The sequence below is a fragment of the Artemia sp. Qi Xiang Cuo genome, chromosome 15, assembly GCF_049724085.1.
Source record: "Artemia sp. Qi Xiang Cuo chromosome 15, ASM4972408v1, whole genome shotgun sequence".
Lineage (NCBI taxonomy): Eukaryota > Metazoa > Arthropoda > Branchiopoda > Anostraca > Artemiidae > Artemia > Artemia sp. Qi Xiang Cuo.
In genome coordinates this window covers 30,861,486-30,885,769 of record NC_142808.1, presented here as the reverse complement: position 1 = coordinate 30,885,769, position 24,284 = coordinate 30,861,486, and the positions used below count along the sequence as shown (strand labels likewise).

The 24,284-nt window shown below is 35.4% G+C and overlaps 1 protein-coding gene across 2 annotated transcripts in view; it reads left to right on the top strand.

Moving 5' to 3' along the window:
* The window catches only part of Zir (dedicator of cytokinesis), a 233,248-nt gene that overhangs the window by 116,102 nt on the left and 92,862 nt on the right, over positions 1-24,284 (top strand). Inside the window, exons 25-30 of one of the 2 annotated variants that reach the window (XM_089101688.1) lie at positions 633-762; positions 3,479-3,544; positions 6,108-6,310; positions 8,357-8,488; positions 14,255-14,407; positions 15,601-15,759. In XM_089101688.1, the coding sequence (XP_088957814.1) occupies positions 633-762; positions 3,479-3,544; positions 6,108-6,310; positions 8,357-8,488; positions 14,255-14,407; positions 15,601-15,759 (843 nt within the window). The remainder of the gene's footprint in view (positions 1-632; positions 763-3,478; positions 3,545-6,107; positions 6,311-8,356; positions 8,489-14,254; positions 14,408-15,600; positions 15,760-24,284) is intronic. The other variant, XM_089101690.1, reaches the window with a different exon arrangement.

Below are 24,284 nucleotides of genomic sequence, written 5' to 3'. Positions count from 1 at the left end.
TTCAATTTCAGTTTTGTATAGAGTTTCTGATTTATGGCTTATGTTTTTATTTTTGTTAATGTAAATCAGGTTTAAAGACAATCCAACCATCTTAAATAGGTATATACATTATTCTAGTCTCGTAGAAGTGAATTTTTAGTAAGGCAGTATGAATTCCTAAAATAAAATAGTTCGTGGTAACAAATTTTAATTAAGAAACGACTCGGCCCAGTAGTAACTTAAATTTTTAAAATCGGAATTCTTATAACAATAAATAGATCAAAAGAATTAAAAAATTTGCTGACTCTAAATATATATATAATTCATAAAGATTAACGTTACACCAAAAGATACGAGCCTGAGAATATTTGACTGGTTTTCGAAAATGGTAGTAAACGCTTTAAATAATGACCGGTTACTAAACTATACAACCAGTATTGATTACAACCAATGAATAATAATCATTTGTTATAAATTCTGTTTTAATGCTATAATGTAACTGTAGTTTTATCAAATGACAAGTTGTTTATCCTAGAATGAGAAATGTAATGTAACAATAGTGAGGTATTATTGTTTTAAATTTATGTGTATGGAAATTCTAGGTGTCAAAACTTATGTAAGGAATATATTTGACTGACCATTTTGTCCTATAGGGAAAACGGTTTTTTAAGCGTTCTCTTCAACCGTCTTCAAGTCGGGCATCAGACATTAAATCGAAGCTGGAGGATATGTTGATTGGTGGCCAAGGATCGGCTAGGAGTGAACTTATACAAAGACGGCGAGGTAAAAGTTTTTATTATATTTGATATTCTGCTCTCCAAAATGTTTCGATGTATTTTATTGAGTTATGATTGTGGCACAGTAGCTAGAATTTTGGCCGGGGGGGGAGGGGGGAGTAGATAGTAACTAGGATTCCCCTTTGGATATATTAGGGCTTTTTCCAGATTCCAGCTATGGCAAAACATCTTTATACGAGGTAGGCGTATTTGCGAAAAGAGGATGTCTATATTTATGCAAATTTTTATTGTTTTAGATGATCCCGTGTCTAATCCCCCTGTCCTCTGAGAGGGGACCAAGATCCTTCAGAAAGTAATAAGGTAATAATTTGTCTATGTCTTCCTCACTTCAGGTGTCTTGTCGTGACAACTATGTCAGTGTTTTTCAAAGTTATATTATACCCTACTTCTCAGGAAATTTTCAATATGGTCACCATAAGAATTAAGGTAACTTGTAAGTATATCGGAATCAATCTCCTAGCAGGAATAATTCCCAGTAAGCCAGTTTTAAACTCCTTTAAAAGGGTATTCAATCTTTGTGTAAGATAAAGTTAAACTCTAATTTGCTAAGATTAGCTGCATGTCAGCTTTGCTGATGCTTCGAATCTCGTAGAAAAAAAAAATGCCTTTCATAAAGAATAATGTCCCAAAGAATAAAGGAACAAATCCTTATTAAAGTGGTTCATATTTGACCTCATTCAACATGAATCTTTCAAGGAATTTTGTATGAAAAAAAAATAGGTTTAAACTGAAATCCCCCCCCCCTCGTTGTTTTACAGAAAGTGGTGGCGCATGAATAATTGAAGATTTGACAATATTTGCCACCAAAGTGAAATTGTGGCACGAGAGTTAATAAAGTGGGATTCCATGTAAAGACTAAGCAAATCGCTTTACCACAGTGTTGATCAGAACGCCAGACAATGCTCCTTCAATTGACTAGCCTATTCCCAGTCAAAGAAGGTAGTAAAGAACTGGGTAAAAGGTACCGATAAAAATGATCCATACACGGATTGTCAATGGGCAGAGGATGGCAACCAATGTTGAGTTTGTTGTTGATAAGTGGGAATGAGTGATAACGAAGAAAAAATTTGAAGATCGCTTTAGAAAGTTGAAGAGCATCCTCCTTGTGGTCTAAACTTGTTATGGAGTATTTTGAACGCTGTTGGTTCGCTAAATGAAGCAAAAGTTGACAAGGGTTTTCGATCGGAAACCCTTGTCAAACTCAACATCGCAACCAATGTTGAGTTTGTTGTTGATAAGTGGGAATGAGTGATAACGAAGAAAAAATTCAAAGATCGCTTTAGAAAGTTGAAGGGCATCCTCCTTGTGGTCTAAACTTGTTATGGACTATTTTGAACGCTGTTGGTTCGCTAAATGAAGCAAAAGTTGACAAGGGTTTTCGATCTTGTCAACTCGCAACCATGTTGAGTTTGTTGTTGATCAGTGGAATGAGTGATATCGAAGAAAGTTCGGAATCGTTTGAAGATTAGAGCTCCTTATGGTCTAAACTTGTAGGAGTATTTGAACGTGTTGGTTCGCTAAATGAAGCAATAAGGTTGGTCAATAATGGTGCTGTAATTTTTTCTCATGAGTATATAGAAGAACTAGCAGAAGGCTTTAAAGTATGCTAAGAGATCGAGGATATTTATGGAGAAATATAAAACGCAGATTTGGATTAAAGTAATCTGTCAAAAAGTTTCCTGGCAGAGGTTGGTCCAAATTAGAGAACCCCCATGTATAACTTCAGCCGAAAACGTTTCTCTCTAAAGGGTTTACTATTCATCTTGGTTCTGGGTATCTTAGTAAATGACAATTTTCTATCTTTAGCGCAGGCAAATACTTGCATAAACGAGAATGTTTGTTTTTTGCGATACAGGGGCATAAATTGGGGGCTGTGCTCCCCTATAGAACCCCCTCCCCACCCCGATTAAAAAATACGGTTTTTCGAGTGTTTTCTTTAAAAAAGCCTTTTTCGGTACTTTCATTGTAATGATTAAAAAGCGGCCAATTTGCAGCCCCGTCCCCCCTTACATATTGAAACATACATTTTGCCCCCTCTCCCTCATAAATTTTCGTGAATTGACGCCCCTGGTTTATCGATGAAGTTAAATTCAAGAATTTTTGCAGATAAAACACCCGGTATTTTATTTTTTTGCTAACAGTTTGCGCGTAATGAATAGATAAAAATTATTTTTCAAGGTTTTCAAAATTACTTGCGATATTTTGATATATCTAATATGTGTACCTTGAGTTTTAACGCTAAAACTTTCCTGGACAGGTAGCTCAAACAACTTAGAACGCATGCAGGGGTTATGGCTATGGCTCCACCAGAAATTAACTCATGCACTTTTTTATTTTTACATAATATGCCGGTTTTTTTTTTTGCTTTTCTAGTGACCCACCCTCCCCTTCCCCGAGTTTGGGTCCCCAAAAAACTTCCTTGCAGTTACCTGGCTAGTGGCTAGCAGTCAAAGTTCTTTTAATAAACTTTTGTTTGAAAGACAACACCGCGTAATCTAGAAATTATCATTGAATCTTGTTTCTCCTAGCTTGTAAAGGGCTTATACTCAACAGTCCCCACAGATCTAGACTTCTTTAAGCAGACCAAAGGAGCTCATACCAGATGTAAATATTTCCTGAAGCAGTTTTTTTTTTTTTTTTTTTTTTACTTTTATATTATGGAGTCTATGCCATTAGAGTACTCATACTATTTTATGCCTTAGGAAACACAGTTGATGGGAGATCACTAGGGAGCTCACAGTTTTATGTTGCACCGCTTACTATACAAGGTAGGAACACCGTGTATTCGGTGTATGTTGCATGGTGTGATGGTTCATATTTTAACAGCTTTTAACGAATGATTTGCATGCTAATTGTCACATTGTCTGGTGGTTTTTTAAAATTATTCTTCTCAGCTGACCTGTTAAGGCTGATAATCAAATATTTTTTGTTTCCTTCAATATTATACTAAAACTAACAGGAGACTGAATTAGAGATTATTATACGTGTGTATGTATTTTTATATTATATTATGACAACGTTGTATGTTTAATTACATCTATGTTGGATAAACATTATGTCTAGCTATTGTGTATGATCTTAAACCACTTTTTAAATTCTCCTTTATCTATGTAATGTTTATTTGGCTCACCTGTTGTCTCCTAATGGACATAGGTCGTCTTAGAAAATTTGTTAATATGATCAGTGTGAATGTACTTAAGCTTATAGTGAGTCTCATGCTTTACCTTCATCTGCCACAGGTCTTGACTAAATGGATCCAGTTTGTGCTCAGTTCTAGAATCTAAAAGGTGCCTATTCTAGCAAGGTAGGCTTAAACATCAAGATTCTTCAACATATTTTCTTTTCATTGAGAAAAAAAATGGTATTGGTTCGTATCACATGAATGATTTCTCTAACCGATAGTTGCTGTGTAAAAATAAAAATTTATTTATTTAAAACTTTTCAATACCAGAATATATCTACTCTCATTTTTTAAAAACACGTTTGGTAATTTATCCGCATGAATCAGCTTTTTTTAAGATTTCAAAACAAAACAAAAAATAGGGAATTATTCGTGGAAAATAAATGCAGAGCATTGAACATTTTATATTTGCCTTCTAACTTCGAAAATCAGGCTCGTTCTCTCATGCAAAATTATTTATAATTTGACTAACTCTCAATTGGCATTTGAGATGACATTAAAAAATGAGGAAAATTTTTAACAGGTTAGTCAAAGACTCGACGACAAAAAGAAAGAAAGAAAAATGGTTGCTTTCGCTCCGATCCGGGCAAAACTTCCTAAACCTTCATGATGTTTTCTATTTCTTTGTTATTGCGTTCAAAATAATTTTCACCGTTTTTTCTATTAGACTATTCCTACGAGGACTAAGCCTTTGGGACGGGTTGAAAAAAAATGTGACAGAGGCAAGTCGTAATCATATTAACAAAGAAGGATGAAAATGCCAGAACGATTTGAACTCTTTTCGTAAGCTACTAAATTCGGATAGTTTCAAAAGATGTGTATCCTTCTTTATTAGTGTCTTTATTTGAAGGTTAAACTGTCTGATGCGACATTTCTTCAGAAATTCAGAGCCTTGAATGTTTTTAGTAGATTCGTTGCTATATCATTTTTTTCGGCTTCCTGTGTTGTGGTCTGGTGACATGAGAAAGAGACTTACTTTGTTTGGGAATAGAAGCCTGCCGTGTAGCCGTCCCGGACTCCCGGTAACATATATATATATATATATATATATATATATATATATATATATATATATATATATATATATATATATATATATATATATATATATTAATTCAAATGAAATTAAAAAGCGAAATTAAGAGTTGCTATCCATCTAGTCCCTAGCACAAAGTTTTACTGCACTCAACTGAAAAATTTCCTGAGTGTGCCCAGTGTAATCATTTGGTTATTATAAGTAATTTTGTTTTACTTTTTGTTCGTGTTTAGACTTAAATACATGTAGTTGAATAGTATATGGAATATTTCTTTGCCGCTTATTAGCAAATATTCTTATTTTTAGTTAAGAATTTGTATTATTAATTATTGGGCATGCTCTGTTTATGCCAAGTAGGAACTTGAATAATTATTCACTTTACTTTCTCTTAGGCAGTGAAGGTGCTTGTGTAGATTATATAGGGGAGTCAGGGGTACACAGTAGGGTATAATAAACAAAAATGAACTAAATTTGTTATCAAATTTATTTTGCTTCTCTGTACTGGGCTACAAATGATCAAATTAGAAAATTTACAACTGTCCTAGTTTTGTTGAAAATTGAGGGTTTAATAATTTTTGTTGTGTTTCTTTGAAACATCTTATTCACCAATTTGAACTGGGCCGTTAGTATGAAAAGTTTAGGGCACAAATGTGTGTTTCACTTATCAAAGCCAATAGGAAAATCGCTTTATTTGGTTCCAAAATCGGTCAAATTCAGAAAAACGGACCAAATGTAGAAGAACGTCGATCGATTTTTTTGCTAACGTTTTCTTCGAGTCTAGCAAAAATCTGTTGGTTTATACCTATCTTTGCCCGATTCTCGAACAAAAGAAACGGAAGCACTGTCCCTGATATGTGTCATTGCAGTGTACATTAGGAAAGATGCTACAGGACAAGATCAAGTGGTTGTCCTGTGCTTATTGTATTTCTACTAGTGTCGTTCTCCTAAAAAAAAAAAAAAAAAAAAAAAAAAAAAAAAAAAAAACTAGGAAAATGTAGAGCTTGGGATATATTGGACTCTAAGATAAAACATTTCTAGACAGACAAAATATAAACAAACTTTCTTTAGTACCCTATATAATGCAAGAGAGATATTCTGTTCATTTTAATTTTAGAAAGAAATCCTTCTCCAAGTCCCTATGGATCAGAGCGATCAACTGGTCTTCGCTGGAGGAAAGACTATGGATCTTGGAAGCATCAGAATTCAGATCCCGGGGAAAAAGTGAAGGTTGATGTGGACCTAGACAGTCATATCGAAGGAAACCTGTCTACTCAAGCAGGCCTTGTTGTCCTAGATACGATTGAAACAATTATTAAGGTTGCTTTCCTATTTTAATTTTTACTTGCATTCCGCTTCTAAATTAGAAAGAGCTTTGCTAATGTTTTTTGATTAATAGTTAAATTCAATTGCTGGCTATCAAGATTCCAGTAAATTGGCATAGTTCATAGTGCTTAGCTTGCCTAAAGCGAGAGTGCCATTCAGTAATTGATGATGCTGAAATCAGATGTGCTGAATCAGAATCGCTAAAGGCTGAATTAGAATATTAAAACTTATGCATTGCAATAAATACTTGGAAAAGTAAATAATTTGAATGAGAAAAGAATACGCTATGTATTGAAAATAAATTATTTGATTTGAGAATTTTTGAAAATAAATTGCAAGTTTTCTCACCTGAAATATGTATTTCAGCATATGGAAATTGTGCTGTTACTCTACCGCAACTTAACCAAGCTGTAAATGCTTGGTTAATAGTCATCAGTTATATCGGTTTACTGTATTGTAATATAATCCTTTATTTGTTAGCATTTTTTTCCTCTTTCTTTAATAGAGAACTTGAAATGCCTTGTCTAGTTTTAGGCAATCATTTGGAACTTCCAGAGAGAAAACATTGAGAATGTCTTGCTCAAGGACTCTGATTTTGTCATTGGTTTTTAGAAAAAAATTTCTAAGTCATTTTTGTGTTAATTATTTTCGTCAATTATTGTTGACGGGGCTATGCATGCTTGAAAAACGGTGAAACTTAGAAATATTTTCGTAAAAAGTAGTATTAGCATTTTGACTTATTTACTAGATTGAATGATGTATGTATTGAAGCTCTTCTCTCAAAAATTGTAGCTTAATCCGAGTGGAGAATTCTCAAATAATTTCAACTGTATCACGTTTGTTATTATTACTATACCAATATCATATGATTGTTGTCGCTACTAAAATTATGACAAAACAGCTGAAGAGTAGGTTTTTTGTGACCTTTCTTCACGAGGAGTTACTATCGCTGGGGTCTATTTGAAGGACACATAAAACATCAGTTTTGTTTGGTTTTCCACGATCTATAAAGTTACAAGTTGCATAATTGTTAGACTTGTCTGTGTGATTTAACTTCAATTTTCTATTAAATGCCAAATGACGCTTAATATTTGTCCTTGAGCTTACAGTCATCCACAGCCTTGACACCTCCAAGTGCGTTTAACCTTAATTCAGTGTATCTTTTTGCATGCGTCAATTGAGGTTGTTGTTTTGAGGGTGTTGCTTTTGGGGTTGTTGTTCTTTTTAAAATGTTGTTAATACAAATTGCCACGATGAACAAGCTCTTCCTTCTAAGTTCTCGCTTGAAAAAGGTGAGACGTTGTTTCTTGACGGAAAAATAAATATGATTAAGAAAATTTTTTTAAAGAGACAAACATTTTTAAGAAAGAAAAGAAGTGGAAAAATGAAAGAATCAATCCTTATTATATAAATTTTAAGTGTCTATTAAAAAATTAAAAATTTACTTATTTAAAAATAATCCTTTGTGCTGCAACACAATGAACAACTCATTTTGCGTCTGTTTCGCATAAATAAAAAAAAGTTAGACCAAAGATCCCTCAATGAAAATGATTTTGCCAAACATGAGTGGATATTCTCATTAGTCGATATGCCATTAGTCGATTCTTTGACTTCCCAATTACCGCTTAAATTTTATTGTAGTGTTGGGTGACGTAGATAAATCTAGTTACCTCTTTTGGATTCCTGATGGGTTTTTCCCCCACCGTGTATTTATATAAAGTAGCAGCATACTAGGAAGAAGTTGGCTATTTACCCAAAATATTCATATCTTATCATATTCCCATTTTATTAATTTAATGAAACTAAATTCGCTTATCTATTTTGCTCTGGTCACAAATTTAGTCGCCACAGAATGTATCCCTGATGGAGGAAACATCTAATTTGGCGACACCTTCCCAGGAATTCTGCCTGCACCCTAGCTCTGCTTATTAATTTTTAACAGTAATTGTTAACCATTATTGAAATAAGTATATGAAAGCCATAAGCCTCAACTGTGTCATATTTGTTCTTTTAAGATTTTTTTTTTTTATTTATTAATAGGTAACTTCACAAACTGAGAATCAGAACCTGTTGTCAAGTGTTTTACGAGTTTTACTTCATCTGTTAGAAACCAATCAAAGTACATCATTGCTGCAAAATATTTTTGCCACTCAGAGATCTTTGGTGTATAAGGTAAGTAACCATACGAAAAACTAATTTTTCTTTTATTTTGGAAAAGCAGGACAACATTTATGGGCTAGAGGTCTGGGGCAGTTAAGGATAATGCAAGACAATTTTGGCAAATCCTGAGTGACACTAATGTTGATTGTCAACTATGCATGCTTTCAGTTAATAATAGCGTAATATAGTGTTAATGTAAAAAATAATGTTAGAAACAACTCATTTTGCCATTAGATTAGCAACACTTAAAATACTGTCCCTAAATGAATTAGATAGAATTTGTAGTTGCGTCAAGATCTTGGTACATATGGTTGACATCCCTTTTGCTTTGTTAGTGGATTTATAGCCTGGAAGGGAACACATTGTTCTGGAAAACATAACTCTGAAATTTTAACTTGTACAATTATAACTGCTAAAATTGCGACTGTAAAGTTTTAAGTGAAACAATTTTAGCAATATTTGTGTAAAAGTAAGAGCAAGCGCATTTTGATATTTGAATTTAATATTTACTCTTTCATAATCTTCAGAGTTTGTATTTTAGATACATGTATATACTTAGAACCGACTGTTATTCTTCCCTCCCCTCACTTGAGCCTTCTTCTCTCGTAAATTTAGCCTGCAGCGCTTTCCTCTATTGGCTTCGCTCGCAATATTCGGTTACTGAGCGATTTTTGCGAGCATCACGTCACGATTTTTGCGAGATATCATGACGTCACGTTTCGTTTTTTTTTTCGTATATACATTCGCATGATTCCAAAGTTAGTTTAGGAAATAGGAATTTCATTTGAGGGAGTAAAGAGTGAAGCTTTGAACAGATTGTGATGGAGAAGGAGTGTTTGTAGGTGTGTTGGCCTGAGATGTTTTAGTGCCGTGATGAGTTTTTAGTAGTTGGGTAAAAAAATTGTTTCTCCGATGAAACCGGGCGATTTCAACTGATTTTCACTTCATAATTAGCCTGCAATTGATGTTGTGGTATTATTGGTAAAATAAATGATGCAAAAACACCTCGAACAATGTTAGAAACGAATTTTAGACAAAGAGTTAAATTTGTTCATCCAAAGCATCGAGCTCTTTCAAGAATGTCGGTCAACGGACACGATACTACGGAGTAAATTTAAGTTGTGTCGATAATCGGCAACATTATTCTATTGCCTGAAAGCGTATATGTTGCTTGTTCACTTATCATTGGCAGTGCTTGTGCAGCCTAGGTAAAGAGCGAAGTGAGCCCTATGTAATATTTATTTGTTGTTTTTTTTTCTATTCACCAAGGCACTTCTTATGAAAGGAGTTATCAAAGAAACTTTGGAAGTGGCTCATTCGGTCGGAAATTTAAAGTTTTCTTGAGGAGTGAAAAGTGATTAGAGGGCATTCAGTCTCCCTCATAGGCCCTTTTTTCCCCAAAGACGTCCGATCAAAATGTTAAGATAACCATTTTGTTCAGCATAGTTGAAAGGTCCAATAACTATGTCTCTTGGGATAAGACCCCTCACAGCCCTTGGGGCATGAACTGTAAGTCATACAATTCGCCCATTATTTACATATAGTGTTTTTTTATCGGGAAAGGAGTGCATGCTAGACCATTGATGTCCAAAAAGGCCAAGGGAATTCCGGTTAAGCTTTTAGGGAATGATGATGGAACTTTCAAGACTGTTAAACTAAATCAGAACACACTATGTCCATATAGGTTGTGAAAAGGGTGTATCTCAGGAATGGCTAAGGATAGACGCAATGCGTACACGCTACTATTACTACTACAACTAGTATTTCTACTGCTACTACTACTATGGCTAAGGGTATTAAGGTGACAATTTCAGAGAATATTTATTTGAATATTTATATATTATATTTATGGTAATATGAAATATTTAATTGAATGTGTATGGGTATGTTGACGGGAATATTGAAAAAAAGGCACTGTGTTCATACTGCTACAAATGCTAATACTACTACAACTATTGCTGCAGAGGCCGAGGGTATGAAGGTGAATCTTTCAGGGAATGTTTATTGGGTATGGTGAACTAAACCAAACCAACTGTGTGAATCTAGGTTGTCAAAAGGGTGTACCAGCATTATATCAGGAAGGGCTTTGAGCATTGAGTTGAAAATTTCAGGCTGTGTTGTGGGGATGTTGAACCAACCAAAAGGTGCTATCTGCATACTACTGCAACTGTCACTACTGAGGCTAATGGTATTAAGGTGAAACTTTCAGAGAATGTTAGGGGGAGTTGGAACTAAATCAAAACACGCTATGTACATGCGGGCTGTCAAAAGGCATATAAGCAATATTTTAGGAACGGCTTAATAAGCTGAAGCTTTCGGGGAATGTTGAAGGGGATGTTGAACTAACCAAAGGGCACCATGTGCATGCTTCCACTATTAATACTACGACTAGTGAGGCATCAGTAATTTCTCCTGAACGGCTTACTCTATTAAGTTGAAGCTTTCAAGGCATGTTGAGAGGGATGTTGAACTAACTAAAAGGCACTATGTGCATGCTACCACTACAGCTGCTGCTAATATTATTACTACTACTACTAAAGCTAAGAATATTAATGAAAACTTTTCAGGAAATGTTGAGGGGAATGTTGAATTAATTTGAAACACGCTTTGTATAGGCAGGCTGTCAAACGGGCGTATCAGCAGTGTCTCAGGATAGTCTTAGAGTATTAACTTGAAACTTTCAGGGTATGTTGAGGGGTATGTATAGCTTATAAAAAGACACCATGTGCATGCTACTACTAGTGGTAGTAGTACTAGTAATATCACTGCTACTAGTAGTACTATTACTAAGGCTTATGGTATTAAGGTAAAACTTTCAGGGATATTTTAGAGGAATGTTTGGGTAAAATGAAACACACTATGCGCATACAGGTTATCAAAAGGATGCATTAGCAGTATCTCAGAAGTGGCTTATGAAAGATCTTCTCTTTGTTGGTTTTTTAGACGTGGCTTAAAGTAGTAAGTTGAAACTATCAAAGCAGGCTGAAAAGATGTTGAACTAACTAAAAGAGTGCTTTGTGAATACTACTACTGATACTACTAAAAACACTACTGCTACTCCTAATGCTCCTGATACTACTACTGCTACTACCACTATTATTATCGCTAATGCTGTGAGTGTTAAGGTAAAACTCTTAGGCAATGTTTAAGTCGGTCTTGAGCTAAATCAAATACAATAGGTGCATGCAGGTTATGGCGTATCAGCAATATCTAAGGAACGATGTAGAGTATTAAGTTGAAGCTTACAGGGCATTTTGAGGGGGATGTTAGACTGAATCCAATCAGATTATGCACAGGTGGGTTATCAAAGGGATGCTATAAAATTAAATCGAAAGGTACTCTGTGCATGCTGGTTGTAAATAGGGTGCATCAGCAATATCTCAAAAACAGCTAAGGGTATTAACTTGAAACTTTCAAGGTTACTGCCATTAATACTGCTGCTAATACTATTGAACTAAATCAACGATTTAACAGGGTTTAAGTGCATCCAGGTTGTCATAATTCCATAGATACAATATCATAGGAAGAGAAAAGGCTAATAAGTTTTATTTTTCAGGAAATGTTCATGGGGTGTAAAATTAAATCAAAAGGTGTTATGGGTTTCCAGATTGTCAAAAGGGTGTATTTTCAATATTCTCCTAAGATATTAGAGGTGTTATGTCAGAACTTTCAGATACACTATTGGAATTGAAATCAATAAACCCTGTGTCTATCTAAGTTTGTCGTAAGGGTGTATTTGTAATATATTTGGAACGGATAAAGGTATTAGGTTGAAGCTTTCAGGGCAAGTTGAGGAGGATGTTAATTTAGATGTGGATGTTAAAACGCCGTATCTACAATTTATCTGCAATAGCTAAGCGCATTAATATGAAACTCTTATTAATATGAAACTTTCAGGGGATGCTGGGGTGTATGTTGAACAAAATCAAAACGCACCATATACATGTAGATTGTCAAAGAACGTATCAGTACTGTCTCAGGAAAGGCTTAGGTTATTAAATTGGACCTTTGAGGGCTACTGCAACTACTTGTACTGTTGTAACCACAGCTTCTACTGATGCTACTACTACTCCTACTATTGCGACTGCGACTGTGAGTTTGACTTCTTGCGACTATGACTACAACTGCTTGTGATTGCGAATGTGACTACTTGGAACAGTGATGAGGGTTACTTTTGGCTTTGGCTGCAATATTTACTTGCGTTTGTCGCCACTTACCATTATGACTGCAGCTACTTCCAACTGGACTGCGAATACTTGACACAGTGACTGTGACTACTTGCAACTGTGACTTTTTGTAATTTCTACGACTATGACTTCTTTTAACTGCAACTATGAATAGTTGCGACTGCTGCTACTAATACTAATACTATTGGCTCCCCTGGTAGTATTCTTAAACTGAGCAACTAACTGGGAAAAATTTGAAAAAAGAAACATAACCTTAGTGTCATTTATTTTTAATACTAATTACAGTTTTTTTTTCTAATTGGCGTTGCAAACAAAATTCTTTAAAACCCGATTTTGAAATATTATCTACTAATGGCTGTGTTTCACTCTTCTAGTCTGAAGCTTCTCCTGCAACTGTGATTGGCAGACAGTCACATAATAGAAATTGCCTTCAGTGTGCCAAGTATTTTTTTGAAAAGGAGAGTTATTTTAAGAAATAATAACTCGAAATGTGTGTGTCTATATATAGTTAAAACAGTACACTATGCTCTTTTTAAGGACAAAAGAAGTCTGATCTGTTGGCTACGGGGCTAGATTAATACTGAGGCTTACACTCCACATCCAGTGTAAAACAACTTAGGTTACAGGTTGTATGGTTAAGTCATTATAACCTACCAAATCGTCTCTGGAAGGAGAAAACCTCTTTTGGGAATCTACCCTTAACGTTTCTATTCACGTATATTCAGACCACCCTGCTCGGTACTAATCGGGGGGATGAACCCCTCAAGTGTAACCGAACCGGTAATTTTATCTGAAAAAAAAAAAAAACTGGCTCAATCTTTAGAACTTTCAGATATCCTCTCTCATAGAAGATATCTTACTAACGTAGGAGAGTAGCCCTCCTATAAAAAGATCGTCAGACTCCCCAAACCTATAATCTAGGCCAAAATATAAAATGTAGCCACTTTTAGAGGGATATAAACTTACTATTAACTCGCATGATAGCGAAATAATAAGGGACTTCTAAAAACTTGCAATAATAGAAAAACACAAAATATATGGTGCCTTAGAGACTTTTACCTTTCGAGGTTCTGACCAATCATGGCAAATCACCCAAGGTTTTAGCTACGTAGGTTCAAGAATCCATAGATTTTCTATTGAAGCTGCACAATACCTGACAATGCTGCGTTATAACGGTCTGATCTGCACAGATGAGTCATTGTCTGGTTGAATTTATAGTTGTCTTAATTAGCAGCTTTTTCCCTTGAGACATGACGGACTATTACGGAAAAAGAAGAAATGAGCTTAGAGTTAGTGTCAGCTTAAAGTTTTAAAAAGGACATTTATCTTATAATTAGGGCTAGGGGCGAAAACATGAATACAGAGAGGGAATAGTATTAAGACTTATTATATATAAGTTATAAAAAGGGAATTTAATTTAATAATTAGGGCCGGGGAACCAACAGTGGATGAGTCGTCCCTCCTTGCGATGAAAATAATTGATCTCTTAACTATTTTTGAGGATGACTTACATAAATACCAATGGTTGGTTTGTATTTATTAAGGTTTTCCAAATTCTTGTCAGTGTTTTATTCTGTTCACTTAATTTTAGAATCCCAGTCTTCTGTTTGATGAAGAAACAGAACTTTGTGCAGACCTATGTCTTCGGCTTCTGCGGCATTGTAGCTCCTGTGTCAGTGTTGTCAGATCACAAGCATCAGCTTCTTTGTACGTGCTCATGAGGCAAAATTTTGAAATTGGGAATGTAAGTTCTTTTTAACGTTGAAAAAAATTGTTAATGTTTGAAATTGTTTTAGATATTTATCTGTTCTCTTACTTCTCTAGACAATGTTTAATTTTTGACAAGTTCAGTGTATATGTGACTTGTTCAGTTCTTTAGTGAGGGAGTATACCCGGCATCTCCTGCACATTTTACAGTGCAACTGCCCAAAGATAAAATTATGTATTTAATGCTTGCTATCACTTATTGGCGTGTATAAACGTTATAAAGTTAAAATGAAAAGCCGAATTGAAGGGTTGGTGTAGCCTTGAAATTTTAAACCATATTGACCAAAAAAATGTACTATTTAAAGCTTATGCCTGATAATTTTCTAGCTCTTAATCAAAATTATTTTTTCGAATAATAAGAATAAAAATAAATATGAATTATTATAAAATCCACATGTCTTTTATTTACGAGATCTACTTCTAGAAGATTTTTTTCCTTAGTAGGGCTTTTTTGTAAATCTGGTATAAAACGTAGGTGGCCTTAAACTTTCAAAAACTATTTCACAAAATACTGAAACTATGCAAGTCAGAAATGCACTACTTTAAATAGACGGCCAAATAGGCGAGGCTTTTACGCCGCTCAATTTCGTCTATTCTAATACCATGAAAGATAATCAGTAGTTTTAGAACAATAGAGAAGTTTCCAAAATTTGTTTTAAGTCAAACTCCCTTTTAGCACGGAATGAATGTTTAAGACGAAAAACCTAACTAAAGATATTTTATTTCAAGGGCAATAACCTGTATTTTCTTTTCCAAAAATTTGATATGCATATGCTGGTTAACTTTAGTTTCAAAAACAAGGTTTAAACTTCAAAGTCCAAAAATCGAAACAAATTAGGTTGATCCGATAAACTTGCGTTAGGAGCAAGTTTAATTAACGCAAACTTGAGTTAATTAAGTAAATCACACTGCTTTAGACTACGCTAGGGGGCGCCCCCTCGCCCCTCCCCCCTGGATTCGCCACTGCCTGACTTGCCACCCGAACGAAGCGAGGACGATTTACGACGCCTCTGTCTTTTTATTCTTCTCTTTTTTCTAGAATACGGGTTTTCTTTACGTCTGTAAGATATTCATCATAATGAGTAAGATCTGTCATGCTTGATATGTAATAATTGAGAAAAAGAAAAATGTATACAAGTTAAAAAATAATCATTATTTTTTGTCTACTAGAATTTTGCCAGAGTCAAAATGCAAGTCACTATGTCTTTGAGCTCTCTAGTTGGAACTAATCAGAACTTCAATGAGGAATACCTACGAAGGTCTTTGAAAACCATTTTAATTTATGCAGATGAGGACACTGAGCTACAAGAAACATCATTCCCTGAACAAGTTAGTATCTCTTATATATATCAGGTTGGGTGTGTCCACATATTCTTGAACATGTATTGTAGCTAACACAACAAGAAACATAGGTCCATCACGTGTTTTTTTATATAAAAAAAATAGTAGAAAAGAAAAATTTGTAAAATTACTATGAAAATGATGCGATCCATTCGCAAGGACCGCAGGCTCGAGCTTGCTCCCGAGAGAACAGAGGATGAAGACTCCCAAGTTGCCGTTCAGGCAGGGTCTATTGACGATCTTGCCCAGAGAAGGCCACCGTAAGCCTGTGCAGCGAGCTTTTTGTTAGCCAAATTTTATATTGGTTTTCAACAAAAATGCTTGAAAACCAATTTTATTACAAATATTTTCTTTTGTACTTAAAATTTAGAATAAACATTAAAATTATAGTAAATTTTTTGAACTGATGAGCTTACAGCAATTAATATTCAGTTTAATTTATTTGCTCTTTCTAAAGTTGTTCAAGACGTATATATTTTTACTACAAACAGGAGTTTGGATACTGCCCCCTTCCTTAACTGCAAATGAAAATACCCAAAAACCTACTGCGTCATTGGAGCTTCACTGAAAACGAATTATATTACAAAAAGGTTCTTTTCCAGTTCTTACACTTTTGAAAATAAGAATAAAATTCAGAGAAATAAATTCTTTAATTGATGGATCTTTCAACAATTAATATCATTTTATGTTAAATATTCATTTTGATGTTGGTTATGCTTTCCTAGACTGTTCAAGACGCATATAGTTTTCAGTAAAGCGCCAATGACGCAGTAGGCTTTAGACTTTCACGGTGAGAGAATGAGGCGATACCCAAACTCTTGTTTGTAGTGATTTTGTTCGTTTCAAGCTTGATTTGCACATTCAATTTAAGTTTCACTCATTTTAAGATTTATTTATTCATTTACGTTAATATCTATTGCATGTTAGTTTGTATTGACTGTTTATTTAATTTTTGTTTGTCTTAAGTTTCATTTATACTTCAATAACAAAATATTTTTTTTCGTTTTAAGCTTGATTTTCATATTCAATCTAAGCATTTCTCGCTTTAAGATCTATTTATTCATTTGTATTATTACTTGTTTTTTGCTATGATTGTTTATTTAATTTCCGTTCGTTTTGGGTTTCATTTATTCTTTAATAATAATTCCTGGTCGTTTTCAGTTTGAATTTTATCAGGTATTTGTATATGCTGAGCTTAAGTTTAAAATGGTCTTTACTTTTCTATGAAAAACTTATTTTTCAAAAAGTTTTTCTTAATTAATTTTTGTTCGTTTTTGATTGTAAAAAGTTCCAAGTTTTTAAAGATTTTTTATTTCAAAATCAAACTTTTTCTAAAAATCAAATATTTATCAAAGCATCAAAACTGGTATCAACGTAACAATATCAAAGTGAAAAAGGGGTTTGTGTCAACCTCGTAGTTTTTATTATCTGATTTCTGAACTATTTTTAACGAAATGGTCAACTTTAAATTTTTATCGTTCGGGTTTTTGAAGAAATGGACGTGGTGGGGGCTAGTTGCTCTTTGGTCTCTTTTGACTCTTAAATAGTGAGCTAGAAAATTCAGTTTCCAATGAAAGGAGGATTTTCTGAATTTTAAACAAGCATCCCTTCTATAAAAACCATATATACGCCCAGAATATAAATGAAAACGTCTGTCCCTGGGGGATTGTGTCGACCGCGGAGTTTTAATATCTGATCTTTGAACTATTTTTAACAAAATGGTCACCTCAAATTTTTATCGGATGGGTTTATCCATCCGATAAACCCACACGCGTTGAGGGCGGAAGGGGCTAGTTGCCCTCCGATCTTTTTTACTCTGAGAAAATGAACTAGAACTTTTAATTTCCATTCAAATGATCCCTCTCTGAATTTTTGACGAGCATCCCTTCCATAAGAACTATATATGCCCCCAGAGCATTGCTTACATCGCCTGCCTCCGGGCCCCGGGGGGGGGGGATATGTCTACCCCGGAGTTTTCATTATATGGTCTTTGAATTATGTTTTAAAAAATGGCTATCTCAAAGTTCTTATCGGACGGGTTGGAGGAAAAAAGGGCATGGAGGAGGGGGGGGGGCTGTTAGTTGCTTTCCGATCTCTTTTGACTCTTAAAAAGTGAATAAGGACTTTCATTTTCCAATCAAATGAGCCCTCTCCGAAGTTTATGCGAGCATCCCTCCCTTGAGAACTATATATGCCCCCAGAGCATTACTTACAACGCCTGCCTCCGGGCCCTGGGGGGTTGCGTCGACACTGGAGTTTTTCTTATCTGACCTTTGAACTATTTACAATGACATGGCAATTTTAAAAATTTTATTGGATGGGCAGAGTTTTTATTATATGATCTTTGAACCATTCTCAAAAAAATGGCTCTCTCAAAGTTCTTATGGGATAGGTTTGAGGAAAATGTGGCGTGGAGGGGGAGGGGGCTAGTTGCCCTCCGATCTCTTTCGACTCTTAAAAAGTGAACTAGAACTTTCAATTTCCATACAAATGAGCCCTCTCAGAAGGTTATACGAGCATCCCTTTCATAATGAACCATATATGCCCCAGGGCATAACTTACAACGCCTGCCCCTGAGCCCTGGGAGGTTGTGTCTATACCTGAGTTTTTGTTATCTGACTTGTGAACAATTTTTAACTTAATGTTAAAAATTTTTATCGGATGCATTTAGGGAAACAGGGGCGGGGGGGGGGGAACTTGCCCTCAAATCTCTTTTGACTCCCAAAAACTGAACTAGAACTTTCAATTTCCAATGTCGATTTACGACCCTCCCTGAAGTTTATACGAGCATCCCTTTCATAAGAACCATATAAGCCCCCAGGAAAACACTTACAAAGCCTGCCCCCCGGGCCCTGGAGGTTGTGTTGACACCGGAATTTTTGTTATCTAGTTTTTGAACAATTTAAAAAAAACTGGCTATCTATAAATTTGTAGCGGATGGGTTTGGGAAAAAGGCATGGGGGGGGGGTAGCTACCCTTAAATCTCTTGACTCTTAAAAAGTGAACTAGAACTTTCAATTTCGAATCAAATGAGCCCTCTATGAAGTTTATACGAGAATCCCTTTCATAAGAACCATTCATGCCTTTAGGGCATAACTTAGAACTTCTTCCCCCGGGCCCTGGGGGGCCTTCCTCCGGGCCCCGGGCCTATCGGATGAATTTGGGGAAACAGGGGCTTGGGGGGGTGGTAGTTGCCCTCCAATCTCTCTTATCTTTCAAAAACTGAACTAGAACTTTCAATTTCCAATCAAATGAGCTCTCTCTGAACTTTATACGAGCATCCCTTTCATAAGAACCATACATGCCTTTAGGGCATAACTTAGAACGCCCTCCTCCTGGCCCTTGGGGGTGGGGTTTTTTGATACCGGATTTTTTGTTATCCAACCTTTGAACTATTTTTAACAAAATTTATATCTCAAAATTTTCATCAGATGGTTTTGGAAAAAGAAGGCGTGGGGAGGGGGGCTAGTTGCTCTCGGATCTCTTTTGACTATATAGTGAACTCGAACTTTCAATTTCCAATTACATGGGCCTTCTTTGAAGTACATATGAGCATCCCTTTCCTAAGAACTATATATACCCCAGGGCATAGCTTACAGCGCCTGCCCCTAGGTCTTGGGGGGTTGCGTCGACCCCTGAGTTTTGTTATCTGACTTTTAAACAATTTTTAAATTAATGGCCATCTCAAAATTTTATCGGATGAATTTGGGGAAACAGGGGCTTGGGGGGGTGGGGGTAGTTGTCCTTCTATCTCTATTGGCTGTCAGAACCTCAACTAGAAATTTTAATTTTAAGCCAAATGAGCTCTCTCTGAACTTTTTACGAGCATCCCTTCCATAAGAACTTTATATTCTCACAGGGTATAACTTACAACGCCTGCCCTCGGGCCCTGGAGGCCTGTGTCGACTCCGGAGTTTTCGTTACATGGTCTTTGAACTATTTTTGTTTAAATGGCTATCTCAAAGTTCTTATCGGATGGGTTTGAGGAAAAAAGGGCCTGGAGGGGGGGGGTCTAGTTTCCCTCCAATCTCTTTTGACTCTTAAAAAGTGAACTAGAACTTCCCTGGGCCCTGGGGGGTTTTGTCGACACCGGAGTTTTTGTTATATGATCATTTAACTATTTTTAACAAAACGGCTATCTCAAAATTTTTATCTGATTCATTTGGGATAAAAGGGCTTGGGGGATGGGCTGGTTGCCCGCCGATATCTTTTCACGCTTAAAAAGTGAACTAGAACTTTCAATTTCCAATCAAGTGAGCCCTCTCTGAAGTTTACACGAGCATTCCTTCCATAAGAACCATATATGCCCCCAGGATATAGCTTATAACCCTTGCCCTGAAGACTGCCGGGGGAGTGTCCTGCTCAAAGATATAATTTCCAGAACTTTCAACTACGTTGAACAAAATGGCTATCTCAAAATTTTGATTGCATATGTTTGGGGAAAGGGTGTTAGTTGCCTACCAATCACGTTCGACTATTAAAAAGGCACTAGCCATTTAAATTTCCAATCGAATGAGCCCTTTTTGAAGTTTGTACGACAAAGTTTTCTATAAAAACCTTATATGCCCCCAGGGCATAACTTACTACCCTTGCCCTGAGGGCTGTGGGGAGAGTGTCCTCCTTAAAAACATAATTTCTATCTGGAAATCAACTACGTAGAACAAAATGGCTATCTCAAAATTTTGATTGGATGTGTTTGGGAAAATGGTGGGCATGGAAGAGGTGTTAGTTGCCTTCCAATCACTTTAAACCCTGAAAAAGAGCACTAGAACTCTCGATTTCCAATCGAATGAGCCCCCTTTGAAGTTTATACGACGACCCATTCCATATGAAGTACCTCTGGGAAAAAAATTAACAATAAAACATTGAAGGCATATGGCCTTTACTATAGGCAACGCTATAGCGTTGCCTCTGATAATTTGTGGTACAGTAAGAACAATATAGGTGTATATAGAGGGTAAAGTTGAACCACAAGACATTGACCATTTCTTTCAATTTTCAAATTATTCGCTTGAAATCAATTTTGTTGTCTAAGTGATGTTCTGTAGAGTGTAATAATTGCGCTTTTTCAATAATTAACTGAAATTATTTACAACAAACTATATTGAACGCAGGGATAGAGTAAATAGAGGTCAAATGAATGAACTTAATCATGGCATTGTAGTATGCAACATGCAAGCTTTTAATCCTCTTTCATTACGAATGTAGACAGTAATCGATATGAATTAATTAATTTATTTTATAACCCATCAAAAATACAAGGCATGGCGATGGAGTATAACAAAAATAAAGAAAAAGAAAAAAAAACACATACAAAAACAGGAGCAAATACGTAGAATAGAATAGAATTGAATAGAATAAGGCTTTATTTTTAAAACTTTCCACAAGCGATAAATCGCCGATTATAAGTTCGTGTCACAAGAAAAAAGTAAACAACAACGATCACGAGCATATCCATGAAATTAGGATCAGGGACACCAAAACATTAAGAAATATAAAGAGACCACATTACAGACAAATATAAATTAAACAATTAAGAAAAACATTCAAGTAGCTAAAATAATGTCACATCAAACAGGTCATACATTAAAGTTAAAAATTTAGTCATAAAACGGCATATAATAAAATAGGTCATAAAAAAAATGAATTCATTAAGAGGTATTTGAGGTGTTGAGGATTTGAGTGATGGTTGGTATAAAGCTGTCTAAATATATGTTTGTTTTATTCTTTACAGGTTCTAGAATGGGGATGGGATTTTTTGTCTCTCTTCGGAGAGGCTTCCATTCAGGATTATGCGGAGGCGGAAAAGGGTCTTCAGTTCGGAATTGGTTCTCGCATTATCACTTAAACGGAGGCACAGATCATGTCGTTTGTTTTCCAGGGTTTTGATTTTAAACTTTTGTAAGAAGTAAGAGTAAGGCAACTTCCCTTCCCGTGCAATTGTTTTTAAAGCCCTTTTCTGGATGGTTTCCAAACTTTTGGTTAAATTTTTATTTAGTGAGAAGTGCCATACAGGGTAAGCATATTCGAGAGTTGGGCGAATAAAAGATATGTAAAATTTCAAAATATGAGGAGCAGGGCATTGATATTTTGCCAATTGCTTAAGGAAAGCTAGGGAAATATTGGCTTGCTTGGTTATATTTGAAATACGGGCTTCCCATTTAAGATCGGAAGTTATAGTTACTCCTAGATGTTTTATATTTTTGTGTCATAATTTCACTTGGATGAATAGACGTAAATGAGGGGGTAGGAAATTGATTGTCAGTATTGTAGATTTCAGTGGGTTTACATGCATTTTATTTTTGAGGGCTTCTGTTGCAATATCTTCAAGGATTTCAAGTGGACCACTTTTTATATTTTTCCTGGCGACCTCTAGTAGAGTCATATCATACATAAATTTCCATCATAAGGGAATATCTTCTGCCAAATTGTTTACCATAACGCTGAATAAGATGGGTCCAGTTATACTACCTTGGGGTATTCCTTTATAGACTGGTAGAGGTTCAGAATAAGTATTCATGTATTTGACCACTTGAGATCTTTGACTTAAGAATGATGAGATAATTTTTACCAGAGAGCGGTCGATTTGGAACTCATGGGAAAGATTATCAACTAAAACATTAGGGTCAACATAATCGTAATCCTTTTCTGGGTCAACTGAGATGAGACTAGCCCAGGTATTTGGTATCTCTAGATTTTTAAGTATTGTGTCATACATATGTAATAGATAGAGGGACGTTGCCACCTTTGGGACGTTTCATAATTGTCATAATTTCAATACTTTCTGCAATTGAGACCCTGCGCCAGTCAGATAAAAATGATTCATACAGCTTTGAAAAAAGTGGTGTTAATGTTATTGGTCTAACTTTGTCAAAACCAACCACGGCACCCTTTTTAGGAACTGGAGTTACGTAACCTTGTTTCCAAAGAGCCGGGAATTCGCCTGTTTTGTGATCTTGTTGAAAATATCTACCAGTGGCTCTGAGATTTTATCGAAGAAAGCATTTACGAGTACGATCGGAATATATAGGGGGCAGATACTGGTTCTTTTTAATTTTTGGATTTTATTTGTAATCTCAGGTTTTGTGATTATTGGTAAATTATCTTGAGGTTTAGGAGGAACTTCCTTCTGAACTCAAGGGTAGGTAACGTTGGGAAGTCAAACTAAGGTAGCGTTTTAGGTTGTTTACAGTTTTTATAGGAGGCTCATTTAGGTTAAAGCTTAGTTGTTTAGGTTATTTGCCACATATAAATTTTATTTCCTCATACCATTTTTTTGGATTAGTACTGCATAAGTGATTTATTTCGTTTTTGTAGAAATTTTAGTGCAGCCTTACGAAGTTGATTCTTTAAATTTTTCCATAATTTGTTTGCCTCTAGAATTTTTCCTTCTTTAAGGCATTTAATTTTTTCAAGAATTATTTTTTTAAGGTTATGATTGAAGAACGGTTGGTCAGTGGAACACTTTTTTTTCCGGGAATGATCCAATGTAGTGTTTAGTTAGGAGTCCATGAAGCCCTAAGACTTTGTCATTAACATCTCTGCATTTATAATTTCACTCCAAATTTCGCTTGTTTATCCAATTTCCGAATTTTAATAAGCCTTTATCTGTTACTGGTCTGGAGCAAATTTCGGTAACCTTATAATTGTGTTTGGCCTCAAAATATGGGATAATTTTAATTGAATAATTGTAGCTACCGCCGAGTGCAGGAAACAGAGTTGGTTTATTTAATAGTATTGTTTTATATCAGTGTAAATAACATCTAGTTGGGTGCCTCCCTTCGTCGTTGGGAAATCTACCATTTGTTTGATTTCCATGATTTAATGATAAATCATTTTTATCCCCTAATAAAAAGATTCCGGCGTAAGGATATTTTAGTTGAATTCGATCAATGCTGCCATTTAGTTTTTCTATGAAATTCTGTTTTGATTGGGAGCGAAATAGAAAAGTCCAACCATAATAATATTTAATGGACGGGAAAAATCTTGGGTCTAATGCATACCCAAAGAATTTCTTCAAACTCATTAAAATCTGGTGTAGGAATTGATCTTGGGCACAAATATTCTCTAACAAACAGAAAATACCGCCCGCTTTTTTCCCCTAAGGATGGTCATGGGGCCTTAATTTGGTAACTTTATGGTAACCATTTAAATTTAGTAAAGATGGATTTTGTTTGTGCACCTCCGTGATGGAAATAACATCGAGATCCAGCAGTCCCGCAGTTATGCATACTTCCTTAAGCTTGTCTAAGTTCAAGCTTTCGGCATTACTTAGATAACTTTTTGGGAAATTGTAGCATGAAGCGTCACAATAATATTTTTCATATAACTTAGATTTATTATTTTGGAGGTAGGTTGTTGTGGGTAGTGGAGTCTAGATTGTCATGTTCTGTAAGGGTGGAACAGTTTGGGGGGGGGGTGTAAAAGTGGTATAATAAGACAATTCCCCATATCAACGTTGCGCTTTTATTGGCAGCACTAATGTATTTGCTCTTTCAGATGATATCACCAGG